Source organism: Coregonus clupeaformis, chromosome 25, assembly GCF_020615455.1.
Source record: "Coregonus clupeaformis isolate EN_2021a chromosome 25, ASM2061545v1, whole genome shotgun sequence".
Taxonomy (NCBI): Eukaryota; Metazoa; Chordata; class Actinopteri; order Salmoniformes; family Salmonidae; genus Coregonus; species Coregonus clupeaformis.
Window position 1 is genome coordinate 4856631 of NC_059216.1, and position 23741 is coordinate 4880371.

Sequence of the window (23741 nt, forward strand, 5' to 3'; positions counted from 1 at the left end):
CTGGAGAGTCCCCTGCAGATTACAGACTCATACATTTAATAAATTGCGACAAATAAGAACAAAACTCATAAGCAACAGAATGGCAAAGGTCTTACCAGACTTGATACATATGAATCAAACAGGGTTTATTGAAAATAGACTCTTACAAACAAATACAAGATGTTCCAGTATAATACAATATGCTAAAAAAACTAGATGTAGATTCATCACGTGTCTGTTTTCAAAGGATGGAGCTAAGAACATTAACACATTCATAGTTAGAACACTATAACAAACGGAAGAAAATGAAACGGATTCTACAATAACCTATATCACTCCCAAAAAACACACCCCTATGGAACAATCCTTGCATAGTTTTTCAAAAATCACCAATAAATTGGCCCACATGGAAAACTAAAGGCATAGAAACCGTAAATTGCTTTTTATTTATTGATTGTATGTCATATAATCAAAATAGCCTGTAGGGTTTTCTATGCAAAATATATTGTTTAATGAGCAAAACAAATAACTGGCACAGCCAATGGATGGGGTCATATAACCAAAACATCACTTTGCGTTTAGTCCAGTTCATCACGTGACATCACGCATTTCTATTGGATGACGGCTATGTCAATCAATTAAATAGGCGTGTTTTTGGAGTATGGGTGGAAAAATTATAAAGAATTGCTGGTTGTGGAAAAATGTCTTCAGTGCCTGATGGCAAGAAATTGGTCCGAAGCCCAAGTGGACTTCGAATGGTCCCGGAGAATGGAGCGTTTAACAGCCCTTTTTCGTTAGGTGAACCTCAGTGGGTCCCAGACAAAGAGGTAAGTGACTATTGGAGAGGAAATAAAGAGGGCAACGCCGCTCAGACAACCGGACTTGGCGTTGCATTCTTGCTGCTGCTGACCACTGTCGGTACAGTAGGGTCAAAGATGTGTATAACTAGCTAACCCAAGATAGTAGACCAGACTCATTGTTCTATCTGGTAGGGTTGTCACTAGCTAGTTTCCACCGTCACAATTGTCTATTGTAAAAGATGTATGAAAACAAAAATTAGTTTGGGCATAAGGATAGTAGTGTAGTTAGGGTTAGGTTAAAATCAGATTTTAAGAAGAGAAATTGTAGAAATAGGCGGGGTTTAGCCATCATTATGACTTCGTGGCTGTGGTAAGAGCCAACTAACGCGTTACTTCTCACTTGATTGATTGCATGCCAAATGGTTGATAGCTAGCTATATCATTTTTCGTATTTTGGTTTCGTTTTAACAATGCTCTGCAGTTTGCTAGCTGTAAATGCCAAGAACTGCCGGTAGTTAGCTTGCTAGTAGTTAGCTAGCTAGTAGTTAACGTTCTAAAGTAGACAACAGGGAGCCATCACTAACGTTACAGTAGCTAGCTAACGTTAGCTACAGTATTTTGCAACTCTAACAGGCTCTACCAAAATACAGAACAAAAGCTGCCACCTGCCTCGGCAAGTGATTGCTGTTCATATGATGGCAAGTTAGTTTAAAACCTTATTTTCTCGCCTTCTCTGCGAGATGTACACATGCGAGTGGTCCATGATCATGGGTCCACATTGGAAAACACTGTTGCTGTCAGTGATGCTGCCCTTGTGTCAGGTGGAGGGGGGCAGGGAAGCACTGGACTGTAAGAGAATGTCAAAGAAAGGGAACAATGGAGGGTGTGCGTAAATGAATGTGGGGGATGGGCATGGGACATGGTTGTGTGATGGACTTTACAGTAATCCTTCCCAGCAGCTTCACGCCTCACTGCCTCCACCTATGTGTTTAAATGGTCACAGCTTCTTAAAGTGGTGGTATTAAAGTAACTATCCAGTGTTTCCAGATTTCTATGAAATATGACCGACAATGAATTACAATTGGAGTTTTTTCCTTCCAAAAAATTGTAATTAACTTTTTTATTTTTTATATATTTTTTTAACTAGGCAAGTCATGGGGGGAAAAATCGATAGTTACAAATCAGGATTATTTTTTACAATACATCGTATCATTTTCAATATAATCTAATTTTTGCGCTAGTTGGCTGTACCTGCACCAAAACTCCAGTATTTTTCCTTAATAGCTTGTTCTCCATCTTTTTAAATAGGGAGACAATTCGTTTTCAGCACCTATTTCCATGACTGATCAAAACTCGTTTTCTCATGGCCCTCTCTTGTCCCTCTGCAGCAGACATATGGTGAGCAATATGTTTGGAACATCGAATCGCAATACATATTTTTTATTTATTTTTTTCTCTCCAATTTGTGATTTGGCCACATACGAGTATAGGCTGAGTCAACAACATTATTTGGGTATGAGTTAAAAGAATATTAACTTTTAAAAGTGCGATTTTCACTGGACAGTTACTTTAAAACAGTCAGTGTTACCTTACAGTCTGGGGTTATGTTACTGTGAGGGTTGTGATGATCGTGTTATTAGAAGAGAGAGGTCTTTCGGTAATCCATTTAAACTGTGTTTCAGAGGTTGTTGTGTCCACGTTTGAACTTGAGTGAACCAACGAACTGTTGGCTAATGTCCTGTTCCTCTTACAGTGCCCAAGCTGTATGCAGTGCAACAAAAAATTTGACTTCCTTACAAGAAAGGTTTGACTTGCTTTACTATGATCCCATAATATATCAGATACATTCCAAGTTATAGGGCTAGGCCTTACCTGACTGTGGACCAAAAATGTTTCTGTAGCCCTTACATGCTTTTGCACAGTTAAGATCTCTGCAATGGATGGAACTGTGCTTTCCTCCTTTACCCTCATCACTCCCTCCCCTGTTCTGTTGGTGTTCAGCACCACTGCCGGCGGTGTGGCCGGTGTTTCTGTGATAAGTGCTGCAGTAAGAAGGTGGCTCTGTCACGGATGTGCTTTGTCGACCCGGTCCGGCAGTGTGGAGCGTGCAGCCGGGTCTCCCAGAAGGAAATGGATTTCTATGACAAACAGCTCAAAGTGCTTATGGGAGGTGAGTTCAAAGGAAATAATAAATCATGTCAGGAGGACATCCAAACACACAGACCTGTCCATGTTAACAGCTGTGTGTATAGGGCGGTTAGTGAGCAGGGCTAGGCCTGATGTGATGCTGTCCTGCCCCGCGCTACCCCCTCCTGACTAGTGAAGTGTTGGTGCAGACCAGTGTGGTTATAAATAGGCCCCTCCACACTGCTTCGCTCAGCCAGGCTCATAATGAAAAATCCATTAGCAGCATGGCGAGATCCAGGGCAAGGGCCGGCTGCAGTGGCAGGGACATACTGTGGGGACGGGGACCTGGAGCATGTTGGACTAATGGGGTCATGTTAGCCAGTTAGCATGGTCAATCAATGCTGTATTCTTAGTATAACAACAGTGGACTGGGAGGTATCTACAGTTTGATGGATTTTTGATTGCATGCTCATTGGTTTGACTCATTGGTAACACTACTACTTTGTCATACTCAGGTGGTACATTTATTGTCACTTTGGGCACCTCAGAGAAGTCTGAGACCATGATGTGTCGTCTCTCCAACAACCACAGGTATCGTGAGTGTTTTATATTTCACACAGACACACAGGGAAAGTATCTAGAATGGAGTTCTTTAGGTTAATACTGAACGGACATGTCCCTGGGCTTTGATAGAACCACTAGAAAAATTCAAATGTTTCACCTGAAAGACTTTCAGTACATCACTTTGTCTCACACCCCTTCACTTGCTCTTATTTCTCCCTCTCTCCTCAGGTATCTCTTCTTAGATGGTGAGAGCCATTTTGAGGTGGAGCTGTCTTGGATCTCCAGTATGCAGGTGTTGACAGAGGAGTCCACCCCTGAAGGTAAGGATCTGGATCAGATGTCCTCTGGTTGTTAACACAGCCTGGCTTTATCTCCCTCAGTACAGAGGGCAGTACGACAGTACAGCTTATTGATCAAGATACACTACTGTTCAAAAGTTTGGGGTCACTTAGAAATGTCCTTGTTTTCAAAAGAAGAGCAAAATGATAAACTTGGATTAGCAAACACAACGTGCCATTGGAACACAGGACTGATGTTTGCTGATAATGGGCCTCTGTACGCCTATGTAGATATTCCATTACAAATCAGCCATTTCCAGCTACAATACCCATTTACAACATTAACAATGTCTACACTGTATTTCTGATCATTTTGATGTTATTTTAATGGACAAAAAAAAAGTTTTTCTTTCGAAAACAAAGACATTTCTAAGTGACCCCAAACTTTTGAACAGTAGTGTACATTATGGCTTCCTGTGGGTGGAGGAACTAGCTCTATCTCCTCTTTATGACCGGAAGTGTAATTTTAAATCCACAGTAAAATTCTGATGACTGTCTCTTCATTGTATTGATTTGAAACCCCATAACTGATCTAACAGCATGGTAAGTACAGTAAGTTGGTGGTCATACCTGACTGTTTCCTCTCTGCTGTAATATTAACACTCTCTCCCTCTCTCTGCCTCTGGGCGGCCTGGCCCTTCTCCTTTTGGCCTTAGAGAATGATGTTTACACTTACACCAGTCTGCTGGACAGTCAGTATATATCTGAAGGTTAGCAGTGTTATACTCCCTCGTCCCCCACTCTCCCTTATTCCGTCCCATCTTAACTTCATCTGCCTGCAGAGTTTGTGGCCCTGCTTTTGATAAGGATGCCTTTGCCATCATTGTACATGCATTTGATATCAGTGGTAGAACAAAGGCAACATCCTTAAAATCCTTGTCGTATGCATGCTTCCATGGGGGGGGGGGGGCGTGTCGTGTCTGATTATACACCCAGAGTGCGTCTCATTGCCCCTCTTTGCCTGTGACCAGGATCATGTTCATTAGGGCACACCATAGCAAATGTACATTGAGTGTACAAAACATTAGGAACACCTTCCTAATATTGAGTTGCACTCCATTTTGCCCTCAGAACAGCCTCAATTCGTTGGGCATGGACTCTACAAGGTGTCAAGCATTCCACAGGGATGCTGGCCCATGTTGACTCCAATGCTTCCCACAGTTGTGTCAAGTTGGCTGGATGTCCTTTGGGTGGTGGACCGTTCTTGATACACACAGGAAACTGTTGAGCATGAAAAACCCAGCAGCGTTGCCATTCTTGACAGACTCAAACCGTTGCGCATGGCACATACTACCATACCCCGTTCAAAGGCACTTAAATATTTTGCCTTGCCCATTCACCCTCTGAATGGCACACAAACATAATCCATGTCTCAAGGCTTTAACTGTCTCCTCCCCTTCATCTACACTGATTTGAAGTGAATTTAACAAGTGACATCAAGGGATCATAGCTTTCACCAGGTCAGTCTGTCATGGAAAGAGCAGGTGTTTCTAATGTTTTGTACACTGTATGTTCTCATTTTCTTAAGTCTATAGCTAGATTTCTTTATCATTTCGTTGTTTGTTATTATGTACGTTTCTCGCAAAGTTCATTACTTTGAACACCAGGTAGCAGTTTTTGTTTCAAAGTCTGAGCTAAAGCCTTTAGAGTCCATACAAGGATAGTGAGTGTGTTACTAAACCTTGATTAACTTTGTGTTTTGTGTCCAGGGGGAAACTGCAGGGCCAGTGGCATGTTGCTCCACTACAAACCAATGGGCTCTCAGGACCCCCAGCAGCTACGCATGGAGGCAGCAGAGGACAAGAAAACCGCCTCCTCATGGCTTGCTGCCATGCACAAGGTACACCACGATAACAGGCTGGCTTGTGTTTTTAATATGAATGCTATATTTGACTTAAAGATACTACTGAAATGTACAGTGGGGGAAAAAAGTATTTAGTCAGCCACCAATTGTGCAAGTTCTCCCACTTAAAAAGATGAGAGGCCTGTAATTTATCATAGGTACACGTCAACTATGACAGACAAAATGAGAAAAAAAAATCCAGAAAATCACATTGTAGGATTTTTAATGAATTTATTTGCAAATTATGGTGGAAAATAAGTATTTGGTCAATAACAAAAGTTTCTCAATACTTTGTTATATACCCTTTGTTGGCAATGACACAGGTCAAACGTTTTCTGTAAGTCTTCACAAGGTTTTCACACACTGTTGCTGGTATTTTGGCCCATTCCTCCATGCAGATCTCCTCTAGAGCAGTGATGTTTTGGGGCTGTCGCTGGGCAACACGGACTTTCAACTCCCTCCAAAGATTTTCTATGGGGTTGAGATCTGGAGACTGGCTAGGCCACTCCAGGACCTTGAAATGCTTCTTACGAAGCCACTCCTTTGTTGCCCGGGCGGTGTGTTTGGGATCATTGTCATGCTGAAAGACCCAGCCACGTTTACTCTTTAATGCCCTTGCTGATGGAAGGAGGTTTTCACTCAAAATCTCACGATACATGGCCCCATTCTTTCCTTTACACGGATCAGTCGTCCTGGTCCCTTTGCAGAAAAACGGCCCCAAAGCATGATTTTTCCACCCCCATGCTTCACAGTAGGTATGGTGTTCTTTGGATGCAACTCAGCATTCTTTGTCCTCCAAACACGACGAGTTGAGTTTTTACCAAAATGTTATATTTTGGTTTCATCTGACCATATGACATTCTCCCAATCCTCTTCTGGATCATCCAAATGCACTCTAGCAAACTTCAGACGGGCCTGGACATTTACTGGCTTAAGCAGGGGGACACGTCTGGCACTGCAGGATTTGAGTCCCTGGCGGCGTAGTGTGTTACTGATGGTAGGCTTTGTTACTTTGGTCCCAGCTCTCTGCAGGTCATTCACTAGGTCCCCCCGTGTGGTTCTGGGATTTTTGCTCACCATTCTTGTGATCATTTTGACCCCACGGGGTGAGATCTTGCGTGGAGCCCCAGATCGAGGGGAGATTATCAGTGGTCTTGTATGTCTTCCATTTCCTAATAATTGCTCCCACAGTTGATTTCTTCAAACCAAGCTGCTTACCTATTGCAGATTCAGTCTTCCCAGCCTGGTGCAGGTCTACAATTTTGTTGCTGGTGTCCTTTGACAGCTCTTTGGTCTTGGCCATAGTGGAGTTTGGAGTGTGACTGTTTGAGGTTGTGGACAGGTGTCTTTTATACTGATAACAAGTTCAAACAGGTGCCATTAATACAGGTAATGAGTGGAGGACAGAGGAGCATCTTAAAGAAGAAGTTACAGGTCTGTGAGAGCCAGAAATCTTGCTTGTTTGTAGGTGACCAAATACTTATTTTCCACCATAATTTGCAAATAAATTCATTAAAAATCCTACAATGTGATTTTCTGGAGAGAAAAAAATTCTCCATTTGTCTGTCATAGTTGACGTGTACCTATGATGAAAATTACAGGCCTCTCTCATCTTTTTAAGTGGGAGAACTTGCACAATTGGTGGCTGACTAAATACTTTTTTCCCCCACTGTATGTTGTGATATCCAAGCTTCAGACCTGCCATTGCGTACTGTGTGTAAATGGCTGAATAGTTATTTTGTATAGTTCTGCCTGTACTACATCTCTGTTCCCTGACAGGGTGCCAAACTGCTGTATGAAGCTCGGGACCAGTGACTGATTGCTAAGATGACTAGAGAGTGAGAGATGGCACAGACCAAGTGTTTTCCTTCTTACCCTTAAGTCTCACATTATCTCTAAATGCTGACAGTGCATTTTAGTCACACTTCACTTGAACTATTTGGCCAATAACCCATCTAATGCTGCCACCTATGTAATGCAATCATAGACATAAAACACTTGGCATAACCCTTTCCCTTCACCACCATTCATGTGACAAATGACCTTAAAAGCATTATGTAGGGTCTGTGACACATAGTTCAAGTGAAGTTTCTTTGTACATTCTGTCTATACTCTGCTTTCGGTGCTGTCAGATTATTCACTGATTAGTGAAATATACATGTATGTATACACACAGTTTATGAAATGCTTTAAATGTAATCCCATGCATTGGATTTTTGTATAAACTATTTTGTTAAATATTCATATTTTAACACAAAATGCTGTTTATGTACTTTGTACTGCTAAAGTATTTAGTTTTTGTAACACTTGTATCAAAAACATTTTCTTACACTACAAGAGGACTTAAACATTTAGTTCTCATGTTGGCTGGCTTTGCTTATAAATGAATTGCACATGCACAACCCCAACAAACTAGCCCATTAATATAAGGGTAGAATATGAAGTGTAATGCAACACTTTCTTACTTTTCAGTTTTGTTGGCTTATATCCAACTTTTATTATGCTTCACGTACCAAACAAATGTTGCTGCATGATGCAGCAGTATTTGCGATGGCTAGACTAAATTATTTCTGTTATCTACATTGTGTTAACTCAAGTTGAAATTGGGAGTTTTGCACTAGATGGCATTGTAAAATTGATACATTCCGCAGTTATGAAGTACCACTGCACTTTATGGTCTCCCTTTTTCCTGACCTAATAGTAATTATATTACAGTTTCTAATTGTATGTGTCAATGTCCTCTTTTTGATTGTTTTAACTCAATAAATGAAAGTGTTTTTAATGGTATTTTCTCAAATGTGTATTTACAAATCGCAGAACCCATGACAATGAAAAGTGCATTAGTAAATGAAAGGTCAGTAATCATTCTAAAACACCAATTTGATCGGCCCATGGGAAAGGTGGAACAGTACACGGGACAGCAAGTGTACTCAACTCATCTAGCCCTGATAGTCCTATATTTCAGGTTACAAGGTCAGAGCCATATATTAGACATATTAACCACCTTTTGGAATGAGATTATGATGACACTGAAAAGCAACAATGTCACTAGAGCCATGTATTTAAATTACGGCTGTCATTTTAAAAAATATATATAATTTAGTTAATTGCAGGATTTACTGTGATGAATCATTTGCAATTAATCACAAATTTGCTCAAATGTTGCTATAATTGAAGAGTTTTATACAAAAAGCAATGCAAGAATATTGATGTCTTTATTTTGTCCAATGTAGTGGTTAGCAAAATCTGGTAAATTGTTAAAGCACACTTTCTTCAACCTTAGTGTTAACTTGCTTTGACATAGAGCCCCACAGTGAAGGTGTCATAATACCCATAAAACCTAGCGGTCAAACAGGGAAATGGTTCAAATCATTTTTTCCACCATTCACTTTTCCCATAGGGGATTTTAGAAACACTTAAAATAAGGGCTGTGTCTCATGTATGCTTTCCCTGGTGTGACGTTTTGATAACCATGTACATTTCTCTCGGACAAGGTGACTTTTATCAATATATTCGGCTCTATTTACTCTGATTCGAAAATGCTAATTAGCATCAAAGACATTATGCAAGACTACAAATCCCTGCACCTCATCTCTAGCTGATGCCTTTGCTAACAGGTATTGTGTAAATTTAAAACTTGCACAAGACAGTTCAGACTTGTCAATTTAAAGAAATGTTGCCAATTTATTCATTACTAAATTTAGCTAACATTATTTAATCCAGAGATTCTTACCTTTGCTTTGATTCAGCAGTCTCATCCAGATCATCATGGCATTTGTACTTCTTTATGATAGCCAAATTAGCAGCTAATTAGCATTTCATTTTTTGGGGGTAAATACAGGTGAATATTTTGTTAAAAGTCACCTTGTCCTAGAGAGTTTTACACGGTTATCAAAACGTCACACCAGGGTAAGCCTACACGAAACACAGCCCTTATTTTAAGTGTTTCTAAAATCTCCTATGGGAAAAAATGAATGGTGGAAAAACGATTGGAACCAGTTCCTCCTCCTTCTATGATATAATGGTGGTCTGCAAACAAACGTTGATGGTGCATGCCGCCACCTACTGTGCTGAAGTGTGTGGTCAATCACGGTTTACATCATTAGCTACACATTTCTAAATCCTCCTACCGAACTCAGTACTTCTGAGAAAATAAAAAAGAACCCTACTAACTTCTAATAGACCCCAACCCCGTCCAACCTCAATGACCCTGCACTTCAATCTTTCCCTCTCTTCAACATACTTACAACAATATAACAACACATGCTCCACCGTTTCATCGACAACTCCAGACACAAACCATTCACATGCTTGCCAACTAGATGTAATTACCAGTTCAATGTACAAAGTCCTATAGGCGCAATTGAGCAAACACCACCTCTTCCTTCCTAATCTGACATTTGAATCTTGGTCCACCGACCTTTCTTTGGAGGGCTTTTTACGCTGCTGCTACTCTCTGTTTATTATCTATGCATAGTCACTTTACCTCTACCCACATGTATATATTATCTACATTATTTCGTCTAACTTGTGCCCCCGCACATTGACGCTATACCGGTACCCCCTGTATATAGCCTTGCTACTGTTATTTTACTGCTGCTCTTGAATTATTATTATTTATTTTTTATTTTTTTTACTTATCAATTTTTTATTTAAAACTTATTTTTCTTTAAACTGTATTGTTGGTTAAGGGCTTGTAAGTAAGCATTTCTCTGTAAGGTCTACACCTGTTGTATTCGGGGCATGTGGCAAATAACATTTTATTTGATATAAATGCCGGCCTGTGGGCTCAGATCCCCATCTCTTCTGCCACACATCTATCAAAATGGCTCTGATCTTACATTTGGCCTCAGCTCTACCCAGTGGAACATTAATATCAATCATATCTTGTTTTAAAGCTCTTTTGGCTATCTGGTCTACAATTTAATCCCCTTTGGAACCATTTCCTTGTTTGACCTTTAGGTTTTAATGGTATTATCAAATCAAATCAAATCACATTTTATTTGTCACATACACGTGTTTAGCAGATGTTATAGCGGGTGTAGCGAAATGCTTGTACTTCTAGCTCAGAGAGTGCAGTAATATCTAACAATTTCACAACATATACCCAATACACACAAAAAAGTAAGGAATGGGATTTAAGAATATATGACTCATACTGTGGTACTTTATTGCATAGTTATTTTTTTAAAGAACTGGAAGCATAGAAATAGCGCACATAGAACATATCTACCGCTTCTTAGACTTGCTTTCAATGAGAATGACAGCTCTATAACTCATATTTCTATGTTGAATTTGGTCGGTTGCCCAAAAAGTTACACATTGCAGCTTTAAGTGTATAGATTATGTATTTTGGATATTTTCAGTATATTTTGAACGCTTTCAGACAATGCGATTAATCACGATTTAAAAAAAGGAGTGCACTACAATTACCAAAAGTGTACTGCTTAACCCTGACAGCCCTACTTATGGCTCTGCCTGTCACAAGACAATGATTTAGGGTCCTGTCTCTTTAAAATGTCAGAACATTGTATTCAGTGACGTGTTGGTTGCTATCATGTGTAGCGAAACGGGGTGTTTGTGGTAGCAAGGTCTGATATATTTTTTAGATTTGAGCATAATTAGTGTTTTTAAAATTTTTATACTGGGTCAACAAACATAATTGAATATCACGTACAAGGTAGGAACTAAATTATCTCATGACATTTCTCTAATAAAGGGATAGAGAATTATCAATGCTTTCACCATTGAAAGTTAGCTTGGACCAATCCATTTCCCAAGTATGAAAACGCACATGTTAGCTGAACGATGTAGATTGATCAAGCCTTGCATGGTTAATCAGTAGCTAGTTATGGCATGACAGTAAATAATGTGTGGTTTAGAACCCAAATAACAGTACATTTGGGTGAGATACATTCTTCAAGACACTACAAAACATTTAAATCGATTTAGAAGGCTTGGGAGTGCTCATGAGAAGCTGACACGCGCTGCCTTGGAATTCTGGTCGGGAAACTTGCTAGCCATATCCTAGGTCACATCGCGGTCAGCATCGCCTCTGTATTGCTGTTGGAATTGGCTTGTGCGTATTCATTATCCAGTATTTTCTCAACAATTCATCACCACACTATGGAAACCATTAGCTTACACAGATCATATATTTTTAGGAACAAAACCTAAGGTAAGATAATTTAGGTAATGGAGTCTAGCAACCTTGCTGTCAGACAGGTTCCAACCCTCACTGCGGATTACGACTAAAGACAGGGTTGTTTGTTTATACAGCAGCAAGCTACCACATTAAACATGCTGAACAATCATTGACGGCAATGCCAAGATCATTGATGTTGGACCACTACCAACCAGCGCATCCTACAAAAATGACTAAATGTACAGCTAGCTAGCTAGATTACCACACCAGGCTTTGCCACGTAGCAGGGGTGTAGTGGTGGAATTATCCCCCAAGCCCTGATCCAGGGTCAGGTTAGAGGATTTAAGAAAGTGTTAACTTCTCCAGCATTTTTTTATGTAATAGTCAATTGTTATTCTTCCCAAACTCACTCAGACATCATGTCATGCAGTTTGAGTGTAGGACACTGTTGTGGTAGTAGGTTATGCCTGCTTGGCCACCACATTTTGGATGGAAGAATACAGTACATTTTTATGTATCCAATAAATGCAACGTTTCATATGTCTACAGCATTTCTCATTCACCAAAATGTGGCTTGTCTCTTCTCTGTTCCCTAGGCTGTGTTGTGTGACCAGATCGCACCATGTGTTCCAGAGTGTGTAAGAACTGTGGGGGCACAGACATCGATATGGACCAGGCCAGGGGTGATGCCGTGTGCATGGGCTGTGGCTCTGTCCTGGAGGACAACGTCATTGTGTCTGAGGTCCAGTTCATGGAGACTGGAGGGGGAGGCTCCTCGGCTGTGGGACAGTTCGTAGCTGGAGACGGTGGGTGCAGCTGGACTGTCAAGACATGAAATAAAGACATGACATAATAAAATTAACCACATTATTCTGAGAGGTTGGTTATAAAAAACATTTGTAAAGTGGTTATCCCACTGGCTATAAGGTGAATGAACCAATTGGTAAGTCGCTCTGGATAAGAGCGTCTGCTAAATGACGTAAATGTAAATGTTATAAGGAGTATAAGAAACTCATAGTTTTTCATGACATAATGAAGTTAGTCAATTGGATTGCAAAATGGCATTTTAGCAGCGTGCATAACATTCCCCACCCTCTCCCAGACCCTTGCCCAGACCCTGTAATCTCCAGTCCCAAACCTAACCCAGTGATGTGGCCTGGCCCACAGCCCCTGGCTAGCCTTTCAGCTGATTGTGCAGAAGGGACTGTCAATTGTAGATTGGTTTTGTTGTAGGGTGGGATTTTTCTGGCACATCCCCTGAATCCCCACTAGAGTGCAGTGTTGTATTAACTTTAGTTTGAGATGAGCTCATTGTCTTTGACCAATTTGTTGTCATGCGAGTAGACAACACTGAAAAAACACTCAAATGTACTACTATTGTGTCCAATAATATAATAACAATGCTGTACAAAAATGTATATTGCCATTTTTGTCTTTGAAACTATAGCAGATGTTGATGAATGCCTGTTTTGTAAATGTTAAGATTGCACTCTTGGGGTGTCGTGTCTCTCGTTCTCCTGTTTCTATAGCCTCTGGAAGGAACCCCACTTTTGGAGAAGGGTTCTATACAGGCATTGGAAGGGAGTCCCGGGCCCAGACCCTGCAGAACGGTGAGTCAACATTAAGGGTCAGCACTTGCATTCCTAAAGCATGGGTGTGCATGCATCATGAGAACTAATTGCACTTACAACAGGCCTAATACCCAGTTAATGTAGGTGTGCTAGGAGATGAGCCTTGCTGTCTTTCAGTGTCTTGAAAATAAAGCATTTTGCCTCATGCTAGACAGACTAAATTGATACCATCTGCTTTACATGGGCCTTTGCCCCTCTTAAAGTGGCTTCCTTATCAGCACCTTATTTCAAAAGCACTTATAAAGTGGTTTTGCCTTCACCAACAAACTTGGTAGGGACAACCCATTTCCTTTATGTCCAATGGGAGGTAAACAGGGTGTGTCTACAGCAAATCTTGGTTGGCAAAGGCAAACATCCATCGCATACTTGAATGCATCAGGAAAGGGCTGGTAATTTCCTTTGTCTGGTAAGACACATTGAATCAGTCTGTGCTGCCTGGTTTGATGATTTCCTGTGGTCTTTGTTTAGTCATGCCTATTTGGAAGTTACATTTTTTGGCTGAGTAAAAAGTATTGTACTCTGTTATCTCCCAGTAACCTGGTGACCTGTAGTCGTCTGAGGCGCCTCCTGCTGATGATCAATGCTGTTAAGCGCTGATGCTGATGATCAATACTGTTAAGCGCAGTAAAAACTAGAGAGCGAGAGAGACTTGTAAACACAGCTGTCCTTGTGTGGAGGGGGGAGACAGACGTTTGTCAGACTTTGTGGTGAATTCCGATGACTGTGTGTGAGAGGAACAGAGAGATGTGGATACAGCCGTGTGTTAGTATGTGAATAGGTCTGTCATGCTGTGTGGATTGTCTGTGGGGAGATTTATAGTGTCTATGGGGCTCTGAGAGAACAAGAGCGGTGCTGTGAGGGAACGCTCTCCTCCATAAACATCCAGTGTCTCTGTTCTTTCTCTCCCACCCACACTCTGATTAATGCCTGGAATCATCCCTCCCCACCACCCGTCCCCAACCCCGCCCTAACTCATCACGTCTCCTCACAATGACTAACATGTTGCTTTTCCTATTACTGGAAACATCCCATATGTCCTGCGGTTGACCCATACTGCCGCGCTATATCTCCAGTGTGGGAGCTTTCCAACTTCTCCCTGGTAGGGTGGTTAGATTTTATCCAGCTGTCACAATAAATGTACCGGATGGTAATGCTGGTTGGGGTTCGGAAGAAGTTTAGACAAGGCCTGTATAGAAATCAGGGTCTTTAGTTTTTCAGACAACATGATGAGGAGAGGGGAATGAGGAGGGAGTGGTATGAGTAATGTTGGTGGTGTGCGGATGCCCTGTAATCTGAAGACATCTGTTCAGCAAAGCAGGGGGAATATTTTAGCGCAGTAAGATGTTGCATAACCTCAACAGCAGCAGTAGTTTCCCACACGCATCTCACAAGTACCTGTGTGTATTGACTGGGACATCTGCTTGTGTATAATGTCTGAGTGTTTGCATGCAAAATTTATCAGGTGAACAGAGGACACATGTATCTGGAAACACCTGAACTGAACCTCTGTTAGAGTAATTACATGCCCTGTCATTTGTGTGTATATTTGTGTCTGTCTACTCTGTTTATTTTATGCCCTAAGTGCACGAGGGTGCGTCTGAGTGTAGGTGTGTACGAATACAACATGCATGCGTGGGCTGTGTAATGACATGCCTGTGTTTGTGTGTCTCCAGGGAGACGTCAGATCAACACGCTGGGCCACCAGCTGCAGCTGAACCAGCACTGCCTGGACACGGCCTTCAACTTCTACAAGATGGCCGTGTGTAAACACCTGACAAGGGGCCGAAGGGTGGCCCACGTGGTGGCTGCATGCCTCTACCTGGTCTGCAGGACAGAGGGGACACCTCGTATCTTTTCACACCGCAGAGAGGGGAGGTGGGGGAGTAACAGAGGAATGAAGGAGATGAGTGAGTGAAAAGGGAATGGAGAATGCCAAATGTTTATACTACAACCAAACACTTGTTATATTTGTAACGTTAGCTGTAGCATCAATCTCCATGAGTTGTAGTAGTTTTGGGCATGAATTGTGTTAATGCCCTGGTTGTGTTGTGCTCAATACCCTTTCTGTACTGTCCTAATGTTAAGCAGATCCACTTTTCATAGCCCATCATTTTGCTGCCATTGTTTGGTTTATTGTTCCCTGTCATTGCCTCGGAGTATGATGTGGTTTCACAGCAAGGGCAAGATACACAGTGTTTTATCTGATAGAACAAGAGGGTGGAGGGAGCAGAGCAAAGCCTTTCCCATTACATTGTTTACGTGTGTCAGTGCAGAGCAAAGCCTTTCCCATTACATTGTTTACGTGTGTCAGTGCAGAGCAAAGCCTTTCCCATTACATTGTTTACGTGTGTCAGTGTTTGGGGTAGGAGTGTTGGATAAAGTAAAAATAGCTCCACTCCACTTCCTTTTCCACAGCTGGGGAAAATGAAGTCTGTAGTACTATCACAGAGGACCAGCATGGAAAGTTGAGAATGAGGAAGCAAGAGGCAAACCTTGTTCAGCGTGTCTAACAGCTGAAATAGTATGTAGCTCAGTGGAGGGATGTCTTGATATTTGTGATGGAGGCTCGGGACCATCAATGAAATGGCAGTTAATTAATACATTTAATGGGATCGTTCCCACAGGTGCTGTTGTTGGTAAAGGTTTAGGCTATGGTCACGTCCATGATCTTGATGAATGACAGCCAAGTTGTCACATCATAATGAAACCTCCAAGTTTCACAGGCAGGGCTTGGAAGTAAGCTCTCTCCCTCCTTCCCCATACTACTGAAATGGCATTGCTTTTAGCGACCGTTATTATCTCTTGAGAAAATCAGCTGCACAGAGGAATTTATTGTTATTATGATGACTCTGATTGAGGGAGTAGTCCGTGATCTCATCTCCAGACTGTGGGATAATTTCTTCAATTTCAGTGGTGACCATAACCCCATTGTGAGGCTTTAAAAAAAAGGGTTGTCGCTAATGTACTTTGGTTGCCCTTGGATGGGTGCACCTGTCGCCACGGAGACTGATGCAGGGGTTGTGTTAGTCGCAGGAGACTGGCGTGTCCAGAGGCTAACGGGTGAGGCAGGGGGGAGTTCAGAGGTCACGGGGTGGCTGAAGCTATCACTAAATATATTTACAAATGCTGCTGGCCTGAGGTGACACTTTTTACTATCTTGTGGTTTTATTGACTTAAGCCACCCCATTCACAGACATGCTGCTTGACCTCAGCGACCTCCTGCAGGTGAGTTTCCAATGAGTAGGCCTACACTGTCATTTTTTCAACTCTGTGATTGAGTTTTTGCACTTCGACATTTACATTTACCCCTAATTTCTAGAAATGAAAGCTCTTCTGAATATGATTGAACAGTCGCATACATCAGTTGTTTCCTTTCTTATTTTTGTTGTAAAACTATACATGATCCCATGCCCACATTGACCATGAGTATTACATCCAACAAGATGGATGTTGGCCCGTGCAGTATGTTGTACTTTGTAATTAAAGCCAGGGACTGTATAAATATAGGTCAATCTTTTATGCATATAAAGTCAGTGTTAGGGTGGAGGGACATTTCTCAGAGACACCGCTGGTCAGTTTTATTTGTATGCTCCCAGCTGTCCTTGAAGAGCTGACCCCCACCCCTCTGGTATTTGAAGCGTAGGAGTGGAATGGGGGTGCCTGTCCAGTCTAGGATCAGTGTGCTATGGGTAGATATTCCACTAATCCCCCATTTGTGGAGGCTCACCCAGGCCAATGCAGTGGTCACTTCCCCCGTCTCCCATGGGAAGGCATTGTGACCCCCCCTCCCATCATCCAAGGCCTGTGCTCTCTCTAATCCCTGGGGACACTATGACATGGACAGGGTCCAGGTGGAGGCTTCTCCAGGTTCTGTCTGGATTGACATGTGCCACCTCCACTGTTGGTTGCTATGGTGCTTGGCTAACAATGCATTCTTTGTTGTGTGTAAAAATGTTGAATAGGGACCCGTCTCCTAAAATAGATCAGACTGTTGCTGCCATGGACCCAAGAGTGAATACCAGACGAGTGTCTGTGTCTGGTAGAGACCCAAAACCCCCTAAGGTCTGGAGCATTAGCCTGGAGGAATGAGACAGAGCTGCTCTGAGACCATGGGCTAGAAACTAGAGCTTTAGTCATCCCCTGGTCTGGAAAATCACTGGGCTTTCTAGATAGTATGCCAGCTAAGCATTAAGTTACACTTACTAGACCAGATTCGATCACAAGCTACTCAAATGTTACGTAACTCTGGATCATGTATCCTTACGAGGACATTGAGGACTTGGCAGGGTGGGTTTCAGTGACAGTTGCACTACCCTCCTGTATTTCTGGTCTTAAATCTATTTTCCCTGTCTTTCCCCCACAGGTAAATGTTTATGTCCTGGGTAGAACCTTTCTGATCCTGGCCAGAGAGCTCTGCATCAACGCCCCCGCCATAGGTACCTATCATCTGCCTCCCATACTCCCTGTGTTCTTATTGTAAACAAAGAACTATACAGTTGAATGAGTCTTTTCTGACAAATGCTGTTGGTTGAAGTGTTGTTTTTTTGCTGAGAAGGACACAGTATTTACCACTCATTCATTCAGAGCAAAAATTGGTCACTTCGCTCAAATACATTTTTGGAAGCGAAGGTGTGATGATGAAGTCTTGACCACATCACTTTTACCAGCTTGGTTGTAGCACCCCTCAGTGTACCTAGACACTGAATAATCCCTTGAGTAAGTGCCACCAAAACAACAGATTTCACACATGCAGGTGAGTTGTATAATGATGAGCAGCAACATCAGTGGCTTATCTCACACAATTTTATGATTTTCTGCAGGTTCATAAGCTCTCAAACATGAATGTCAGGGTTGATCAGCATCAAGCTGCAAACCATTTAACCGTATTTTATGTACAAAACAACATTGCAGAGGCTGTCCACAAGTGCAATATTACTTTTTACAAGGGACTGCTTTTTGCAGCGTTAATTAAAATAATACAAATAACAGATTTTAAAATAAATAAGATAAAACAACGTTCCTTCGCTTAAAAATAGTATTTTGTTTAGTGGGACATACTCTAGTGTCTTAATGCTACATTATTTATAAGGCTGGAACATATGGATGTACAGTATGGTCTATATGTTCTTTACCTCTCCTTTATGACCAAACCAGTCCAGCTTAAGCATAGAACACCAGCTCAGGGATCTGTCCCCCCTGCACCCCAGTCCCATTGGTACTGTCCGAGGAGCACTGGAACTGAAAAGTCACTTTCCCACACTGCACCTCCGTCATGCCCTCCTGGCCGAAATAGCTCAGCTCATTCCCGTCCAGCACGACACTCACTGTATAAAAGGCATCCTGCTCCACCTGAACTGGGTGTTCAAACCACACGGAAAATGTACTGCTTGATCCATCCGACACAAACTTGGTCAGGTTCTGTGCTAGGGTCACCCCTTGCCGCTTCAGTTCAATCTTGACACTGTACTCGGCTTTTCCGCCACTTGACCCGTACAGACCCAGTCCAGCGATAAAGATCCGCTTGTCCACTGCAAACTGGATGCTGTCACAGCGGCCCCTGTAGCGCCACTGGTTGCTCCGGTAGGCTGACGACTGGAAGCGGTGGCACCTCTGGGGCGCCAGGCCCTGCCTCTGTGCCAGTGGGAAGTCCAGTTTGGGCTTGGTGGCCGCTGTGTACCACAGGAAAATGTCATGCGTCTCCTCCAGTGTCAAGATGTCTGCCTGGGCCGCCCCATCAGCAAACTCCTCCAGGGTCATAGTGGGGATGCGCACCAGGTAGAGTGCCTTGCCCAGGACAGATCTCTTGTTGTGGGTGGTTGCCCTCAGTCCTTGCCTCTTACACTCAGCTGTGGCCCAGCTCATGACGGCATCAAAGACCACCACCTCCTTGGTGTTGAGGGTCTCTCTCTGCAGGATGATCTTCAGGGTCTGCAAGTCGATCTCACAGAAGCCCTCGGAGCCCAGGGCCAGCTCGGCCTGGGCGTCAATCACCTCCCAACAGCGCTGTGTCAGCTCAGGCTCCTCAAACAGACGGCTCTGGGACAGCAGCACACAGGCGTTCTTGGCCTCCAGGCTGGTCTCCAGGAAGGTGACGCAGGCCTTGGCTAGGGCTGGTACAATGTACTTCTTGGCAGCGTACAGGGTAGCCAGCACGGTGTCTGCCTCCAGGTCTATCGCATCACTGTACATGTACCTGAAGGGAACAAAATGGAGGAGGAGGAGAATGAGATTCTGGTTTAGTAAAGAAGGCAGACCGCATGTGGAGAATTCATGATGGCTATTCTTTCGAGGAAAAGAGGAAGAGAACTTGGCAGAGCTTGCCCTATTCTCTCAAGGGGATTAAAAAAGAAGCAATGTTTCATTGCATTGGTTTCGGATGACATTGTTATAAAATCAACAACAAAAGAGCCATTTGTATTACCTTCGGGTAAATCATTGGCTTTGAATATTTTTTTTATCTTCAAGATTAAGAAAGAGCAAAGAAACCAGCAATTACAGTGCTCTACACTACTCCCCATGTCCTTTGGTGCTCTAGCATTTTGGCACTTAACTCGTCTTACTTTGGATGAGTAATCATTTATTTTGAAGTGACATTGTGTATAATACTGGTTTAATATGAGGAGTGAGTGGCTTACTTCAGCAGAATTAGAAAAGCAGCAGGTTCCACGTCTGGGATATGGATTTCGGACTCCTCCTCTGCAAGATCCCCGTAAAACATGGCACAGAAGACAGAGCTACCCACTGCCAACACATACTGGAGGGAAAGACAAACGGACACATTAGTCACTCATCATATTTGTGATTGTTCTGAAAAGTCTACTTATTTTTCCAACTGGAGATGGAGCTTACCTTGTGCACTGGCACTTTCTGAGATTCACCAGGGGGACCAACAATTAAATGTATATCGGCCATGAGTTCATTGTTGAACATCAAGGCATTCCTAGAAGGGAGAAGATTATCAATAAGGTATCATGACAACTTGGCCTATTCCATATAGGGCTTGTCTTTTGCCAGTCATACATATATTATAGCCTGCACAATGCGATGTGACTAACTATGGACATAAACTACAGTATGAAGTAGTATCCCATAACTAATAGGCTATTGTAAACCAAGTCAATATTTTGACTAAATAGAAAGAATGAATTATAAGTAAGAAGTTGAGACTACCTCTCCCGTAGGGTGGGGTGAGAGGACTGCCAGCTGGCAGGATCGACATTGTTGTTGTTTATGTTTTGCTGGGTGGTCGGTGTTGTTGCAGTGGTTGTTGACTGGGTGACCTGCACATCACTTTTCTTGTCACTGGCAGTCACCGTTGTACAGTTGTTGGTTAGGTTGGTGGTCGCAGGGTACAGTTCTGCAGCCATCTTCTTCTCCAGGGACAGGGTTAGAATCTCATAGCATACTGGTAACCTGCCTGTGTGTTTCCCAGTCTTTTTAGACTTTTTAAGTGTTTCTGGAAGTAAGAGTAAAAAAGTCAAACACTTCATGATCCGACCATGATGGAGCAACCTGCAATCTGCTGTTGGCATCCGCACACAAAGCGTTGGTCCCTTTCCTATAAATAAACCACGAACTTTAGGATCTACTGTAGTAGCTATTATTCTGCGTTGACAATTGATACACAAATCGTGTCATTTATAGAATTATGCTGCATACATTCAGCGATTATGAAGTCTACTAACCCCGGATCAATTGTAAGAGCAACATAAAAAATATCCGTCAAGTGGGGTTGTATTCCAACTTCAAGCTGAATACTTTTTTCTTTCTCATTTCATCCTCTTGTTGCGGCTGAGTTGTCTCCCCGAAACGTATTATGTTCTCGCTTTTCGAGCGGATGGTAAATCCATATAATCGTCCGCTGTTTTCCTGAGCAAATACTGGCAGATGTTTTTCTCAAAGCTACTTATCAACGAGGACAAGGCGTGGGTTACCCCGTAGCTGCTGTCTGGATACGATGTGAATCGTAATATGTCGGGTCTAGAGTTTTCGTTGCTGTCTATTTTTTATATTTTTGGTGTAATCCTCTCCGACGCCCAGGTCGCTGCCAACAAATCAGATTTACGCATACCGTCAACGTCAGAAGCACAGAAGAGCCTCCCCCAAGCCTCTTAACCACAAAAAAAATAGCCTCTCACCAGCTCCCACTCTAAAATTCACTGCAGCGTCCGACTGATACAGCACAAACTGTTACAGTGAAAACATTATAACCCGGTCATCGTTTCTGATGTAATAATAGCCTACATTTATTTAAATGACTGATTTATAGCCTATGCGCAATCACTGTGTAATTTGGATTTAAACTGTTCTTAATTTAATGTCCGATTGATTTAGTTGTTTAATAGCTCCACTCGTCAGAAATAAGAACGTTTGGGATGTCGCTAAATTAGTTGAGCTTTATTGTTTGTTCCTGTTTTGCATTGCTGAGATAACATCGGCCTCACCACTTTTTGAATGCATGGCACGCGCAAAATCTGTGAGAGCACGAGACCGCACTTGTGTTTACCTTGGCTGAATGTGGGCGTGTTAGATAATAGAGGGGACAGTTCCTGAAGTTTCCTTCGTTGAGACTTGAGTAGAGCCAGCCCAGCAGCCATGTTAGTATCGAAGAGGTTGGTTAGGGACAGGGGTTGGGGTCTGGCCATATCCTATTACCAGTCAGCTCTACCGGCTTTCCACAGAGGGCTCTGCTGCTGCCAATAGGATCATTTTGTTGTCTTGGTGTACATTTCCAGCAGACTAGACACTGTGTTGCATATTGCTGCCTTTCGCAGGTGGGAGTGTGGATTGCACATTTTGGTCACAAACAAAAGGGGAATGGGAAAATTTGCACCACCATCTAACCCGGCATCTAAACATCCCCAAACACCCACCACCCCATCCCACTACTTTGGCCCTAAATTACACCAGTCCATCAGCCTGGGAGGATGGAACCCCTTCTCTCAAAAGTTCCTGTAGATCTTATGCACTAAAATCTCTCACACCAAATATTTATCTTCTGCTGCAACTACCACATCTATCTTCTGTGATTTCTGCTCCATCAGTGCAGTGCAGTGCAGTTGATCACCATGGCTATAAACACATGAAATCCAACCTGACTAAAACTCATCCTCTGGATCTCTCTTCAGGCCTACTCACTGGGGGGGCTCCCAGTCAAATCACTCACCTTTGGGCTATCCTCTTCAATGTCTGAGCATAGGAACATTTCTGCCCCACTCGAACTCAGGCAATCTCAACCGGTCTCTCTCTCACAGGGCACTTCGGATCCCCAGCTGCATGGGCGCCCCCACAGTTGACACAGTGCTTTCTCTATCCCAACTGTACACTAATGGATCATTTTGATCTGACAGTCATGACTAAGTATAACTATTTGTCCTTATTGGTCACAATGTGATCCACTGGGAATGATATGAAGATATCCAAAATGTCTTACATTTTAATTAAAGAAGACCATACCACTTTCTGATCAATGTAGTCTACACACAGTTTTAAACCCTGTATATCATTGAGACCTCTGCAATGCATAATAATATTGCTTGTCTCGGTTGGATCTCGAAGAGTGTATCATTCTCATTCTAGACCCCTGCCTGTACATCCCTCGCTTTGCTCACATGCTGGAGTTTGGGGAGAAGAACCATGAGGTGTCCATGACAGCACTGAGACTGCTGCAGAGGATGAAGAGGGACTGGATGCACACTGGACGGAGGCCCTCAGGACTGTGTGGCGCAGGTAACCATGAGCACAGTTAAATCACACCACAGGTTACCACCACAATCACAGGTAGGCTAACCCTCGTCATAAATAAGATAAATCACAGGGGAACCATGTCCACTGGTATCCCACACCACAGAGAACTGTAATCATAGGTCAGATTCAGCTACAATTACATTACATTAGTCATTTAGCAGACGCTCTTATCCAGAGCGACTTATAGTTAGAATCACAGGTGACCTTTGTTCATAGGTAACACTCATAAGTAACCACAGGCTCCAATCAATGACAATGTACTGCAGTCTGTTCTCTACTTAGTGGACCTGAACAGAACCCTGCTCAGACGTATTGCTGTCAAGAAATCCTGAAACTGAAGAACCAACCTCCCCGGGCATGTGGACATTTACGCTCCTATTTTCACTTTTATCCCTTTCTCTCCTCTGCAGCTGCAATATCTGAATAATTAATTGCTTATCATTAATCATTGAGAGGATTCGCTTACATGAAGGAAGGAAAAGTTTAGATGAGCTTCTTACTCAATATGAAGTGAATGTGCGAGAGATACCGTGGGATTGCTAAAAGCCGGCTACTAGAACGTCAAAG

General features: G+C 42.6%; 3 protein-coding genes across 10 annotated transcripts in view; 2 read left to right on the forward strand and 1 right to left on the reverse strand.

The window, feature by feature from the left end:
• Window positions 1-635: 635 nt before the first annotated feature.
• Window positions 636-8433, forward strand: LOC121539369 (zinc finger FYVE domain-containing protein 21-like). 2 transcript variants are annotated; one of them, XM_045207473.1, is made up of 8 exons: window positions 636-806; window positions 2533-2583; window positions 2781-2949; window positions 3422-3497; window positions 3699-3790; window positions 4465-4518; window positions 5518-5648; window positions 7431-8433. In XM_045207473.1, exons 1-8 carry the CDS (start codon window positions 681-683, stop codon window positions 7464-7466), a joined length of 735 nt encoding a protein of 244 aa, XP_045063408.1. In that variant the 5' UTR covers window positions 636-680; the 3' UTR covers window positions 7467-8433. The 2 variants fall into 2 exon arrangements, with proteins under 2 accessions (XP_045063408.1, XP_041703745.2); XM_041847811.2 differs by lacking the exon at window positions 4465-4518.
• Window positions 8434-11202: 2769 nt separating this feature from the next.
• LOC121539367 (transcription factor IIIB 90 kDa subunit) overlaps window positions 11203-23741 on the forward strand; it is a 56435-nt gene continuing 43896 nt past the window's right edge. For 2 of the 6 annotated variants that reach the window (XM_041847802.2, XM_041847808.2), the window contains exons 1-7: window positions 11431-11829; window positions 12393-12602; window positions 13326-13406; window positions 15101-15274; window positions 16621-16652; window positions 17791-17863; window positions 23007-23156. In XM_041847802.2, coding sequence (XP_041703736.2) covers window positions 12419-12602; window positions 13326-13406; window positions 15101-15274; window positions 16621-16652; window positions 17791-17863; window positions 23007-23156 — 694 coding nt within the window. In that variant the 5' untranslated portion in view covers window positions 11431-11829; window positions 12393-12418. Of the gene's footprint in view, window positions 11332-11430; window positions 11830-12392; window positions 12603-13325; window positions 13407-15100; window positions 15335-16620; window positions 16653-17790; window positions 17864-23006; window positions 23157-23741 lie in introns of those variants that run through there. The other 4 variants (XM_041847804.2, XM_041847803.2, XM_041847805.2 and 1 more) reach the window with 4 other exon arrangements.
• Window positions 18182-21637, reverse strand: LOC121539368 (BTB/POZ domain-containing protein 6-B-like). 2 transcript variants are annotated; one of them, XM_041847810.2, is made up of 5 exons: window positions 21113-21633; window positions 20598-20883; window positions 20277-20367; window positions 20063-20181; window positions 18182-19620 (listed from the first exon to the last, which is right to left on the reverse strand). In XM_041847810.2, exons 1-5 carry the CDS (start codon window positions 21135-21137, stop codon window positions 18588-18590), a joined length of 1554 nt encoding a protein of 517 aa, XP_041703744.1. In that variant the 5' UTR covers window positions 21138-21633; the 3' UTR covers window positions 18182-18587. The 2 variants fall into 2 exon arrangements, with proteins under 2 accessions (XP_041703744.1, XP_041703743.1); XM_041847809.2 differs by having other exon boundaries at window positions 20598-21637.

What these genes read in the sequence shown, in the direction of transcription:
- LOC121539369 (XM_045207473.1), top strand. Translation starts at nt 681, where the DNA reads ATGTCTTCAGTGCCTGATGGCAAGAAATTGGTCCGAAGCCCAAGTGGA. An exon ending in AGTGGGTCCCAGACAAAGAG is followed by an intron (nt 807 to 2,532) that starts GTAAGTGACTAT and finishes TTCCTCTTACAG; the next exon opens with TGCCCAAGCTGTATGCAGTG. An exon ending in AGAGGAGTCCACCCCTGAAG is followed by an intron (nt 3,791 to 4,464) that starts GTAAGGATCTGG and finishes TTTTGGCCTTAG; the next exon opens with AGAATGATGTTTACACTTAC.
- LOC121539368 (XM_041847809.2), bottom strand. Translation starts at nt 20,959, where the DNA reads ATGCCAACAGCAGATTGCAGGTTGCTCCATCATGGTCGGATCATGAAG. An exon ending in CACCCCACCCTACGGGAGAG is followed by an intron (nt 20,368 to 20,597) that starts GTAGTCTCAACT and finishes TCTCCCTTCTAG; the next exon opens with GAATGCCTTGATGTTCAACA. An exon ending in GCTTTTCTAATTCTGCTGAA is followed by an intron (nt 19,621 to 20,062) that starts GTAAGCCACTCA and finishes TGTTCCCTTCAG; the next exon opens with GTACATGTACAGTGATGCGA.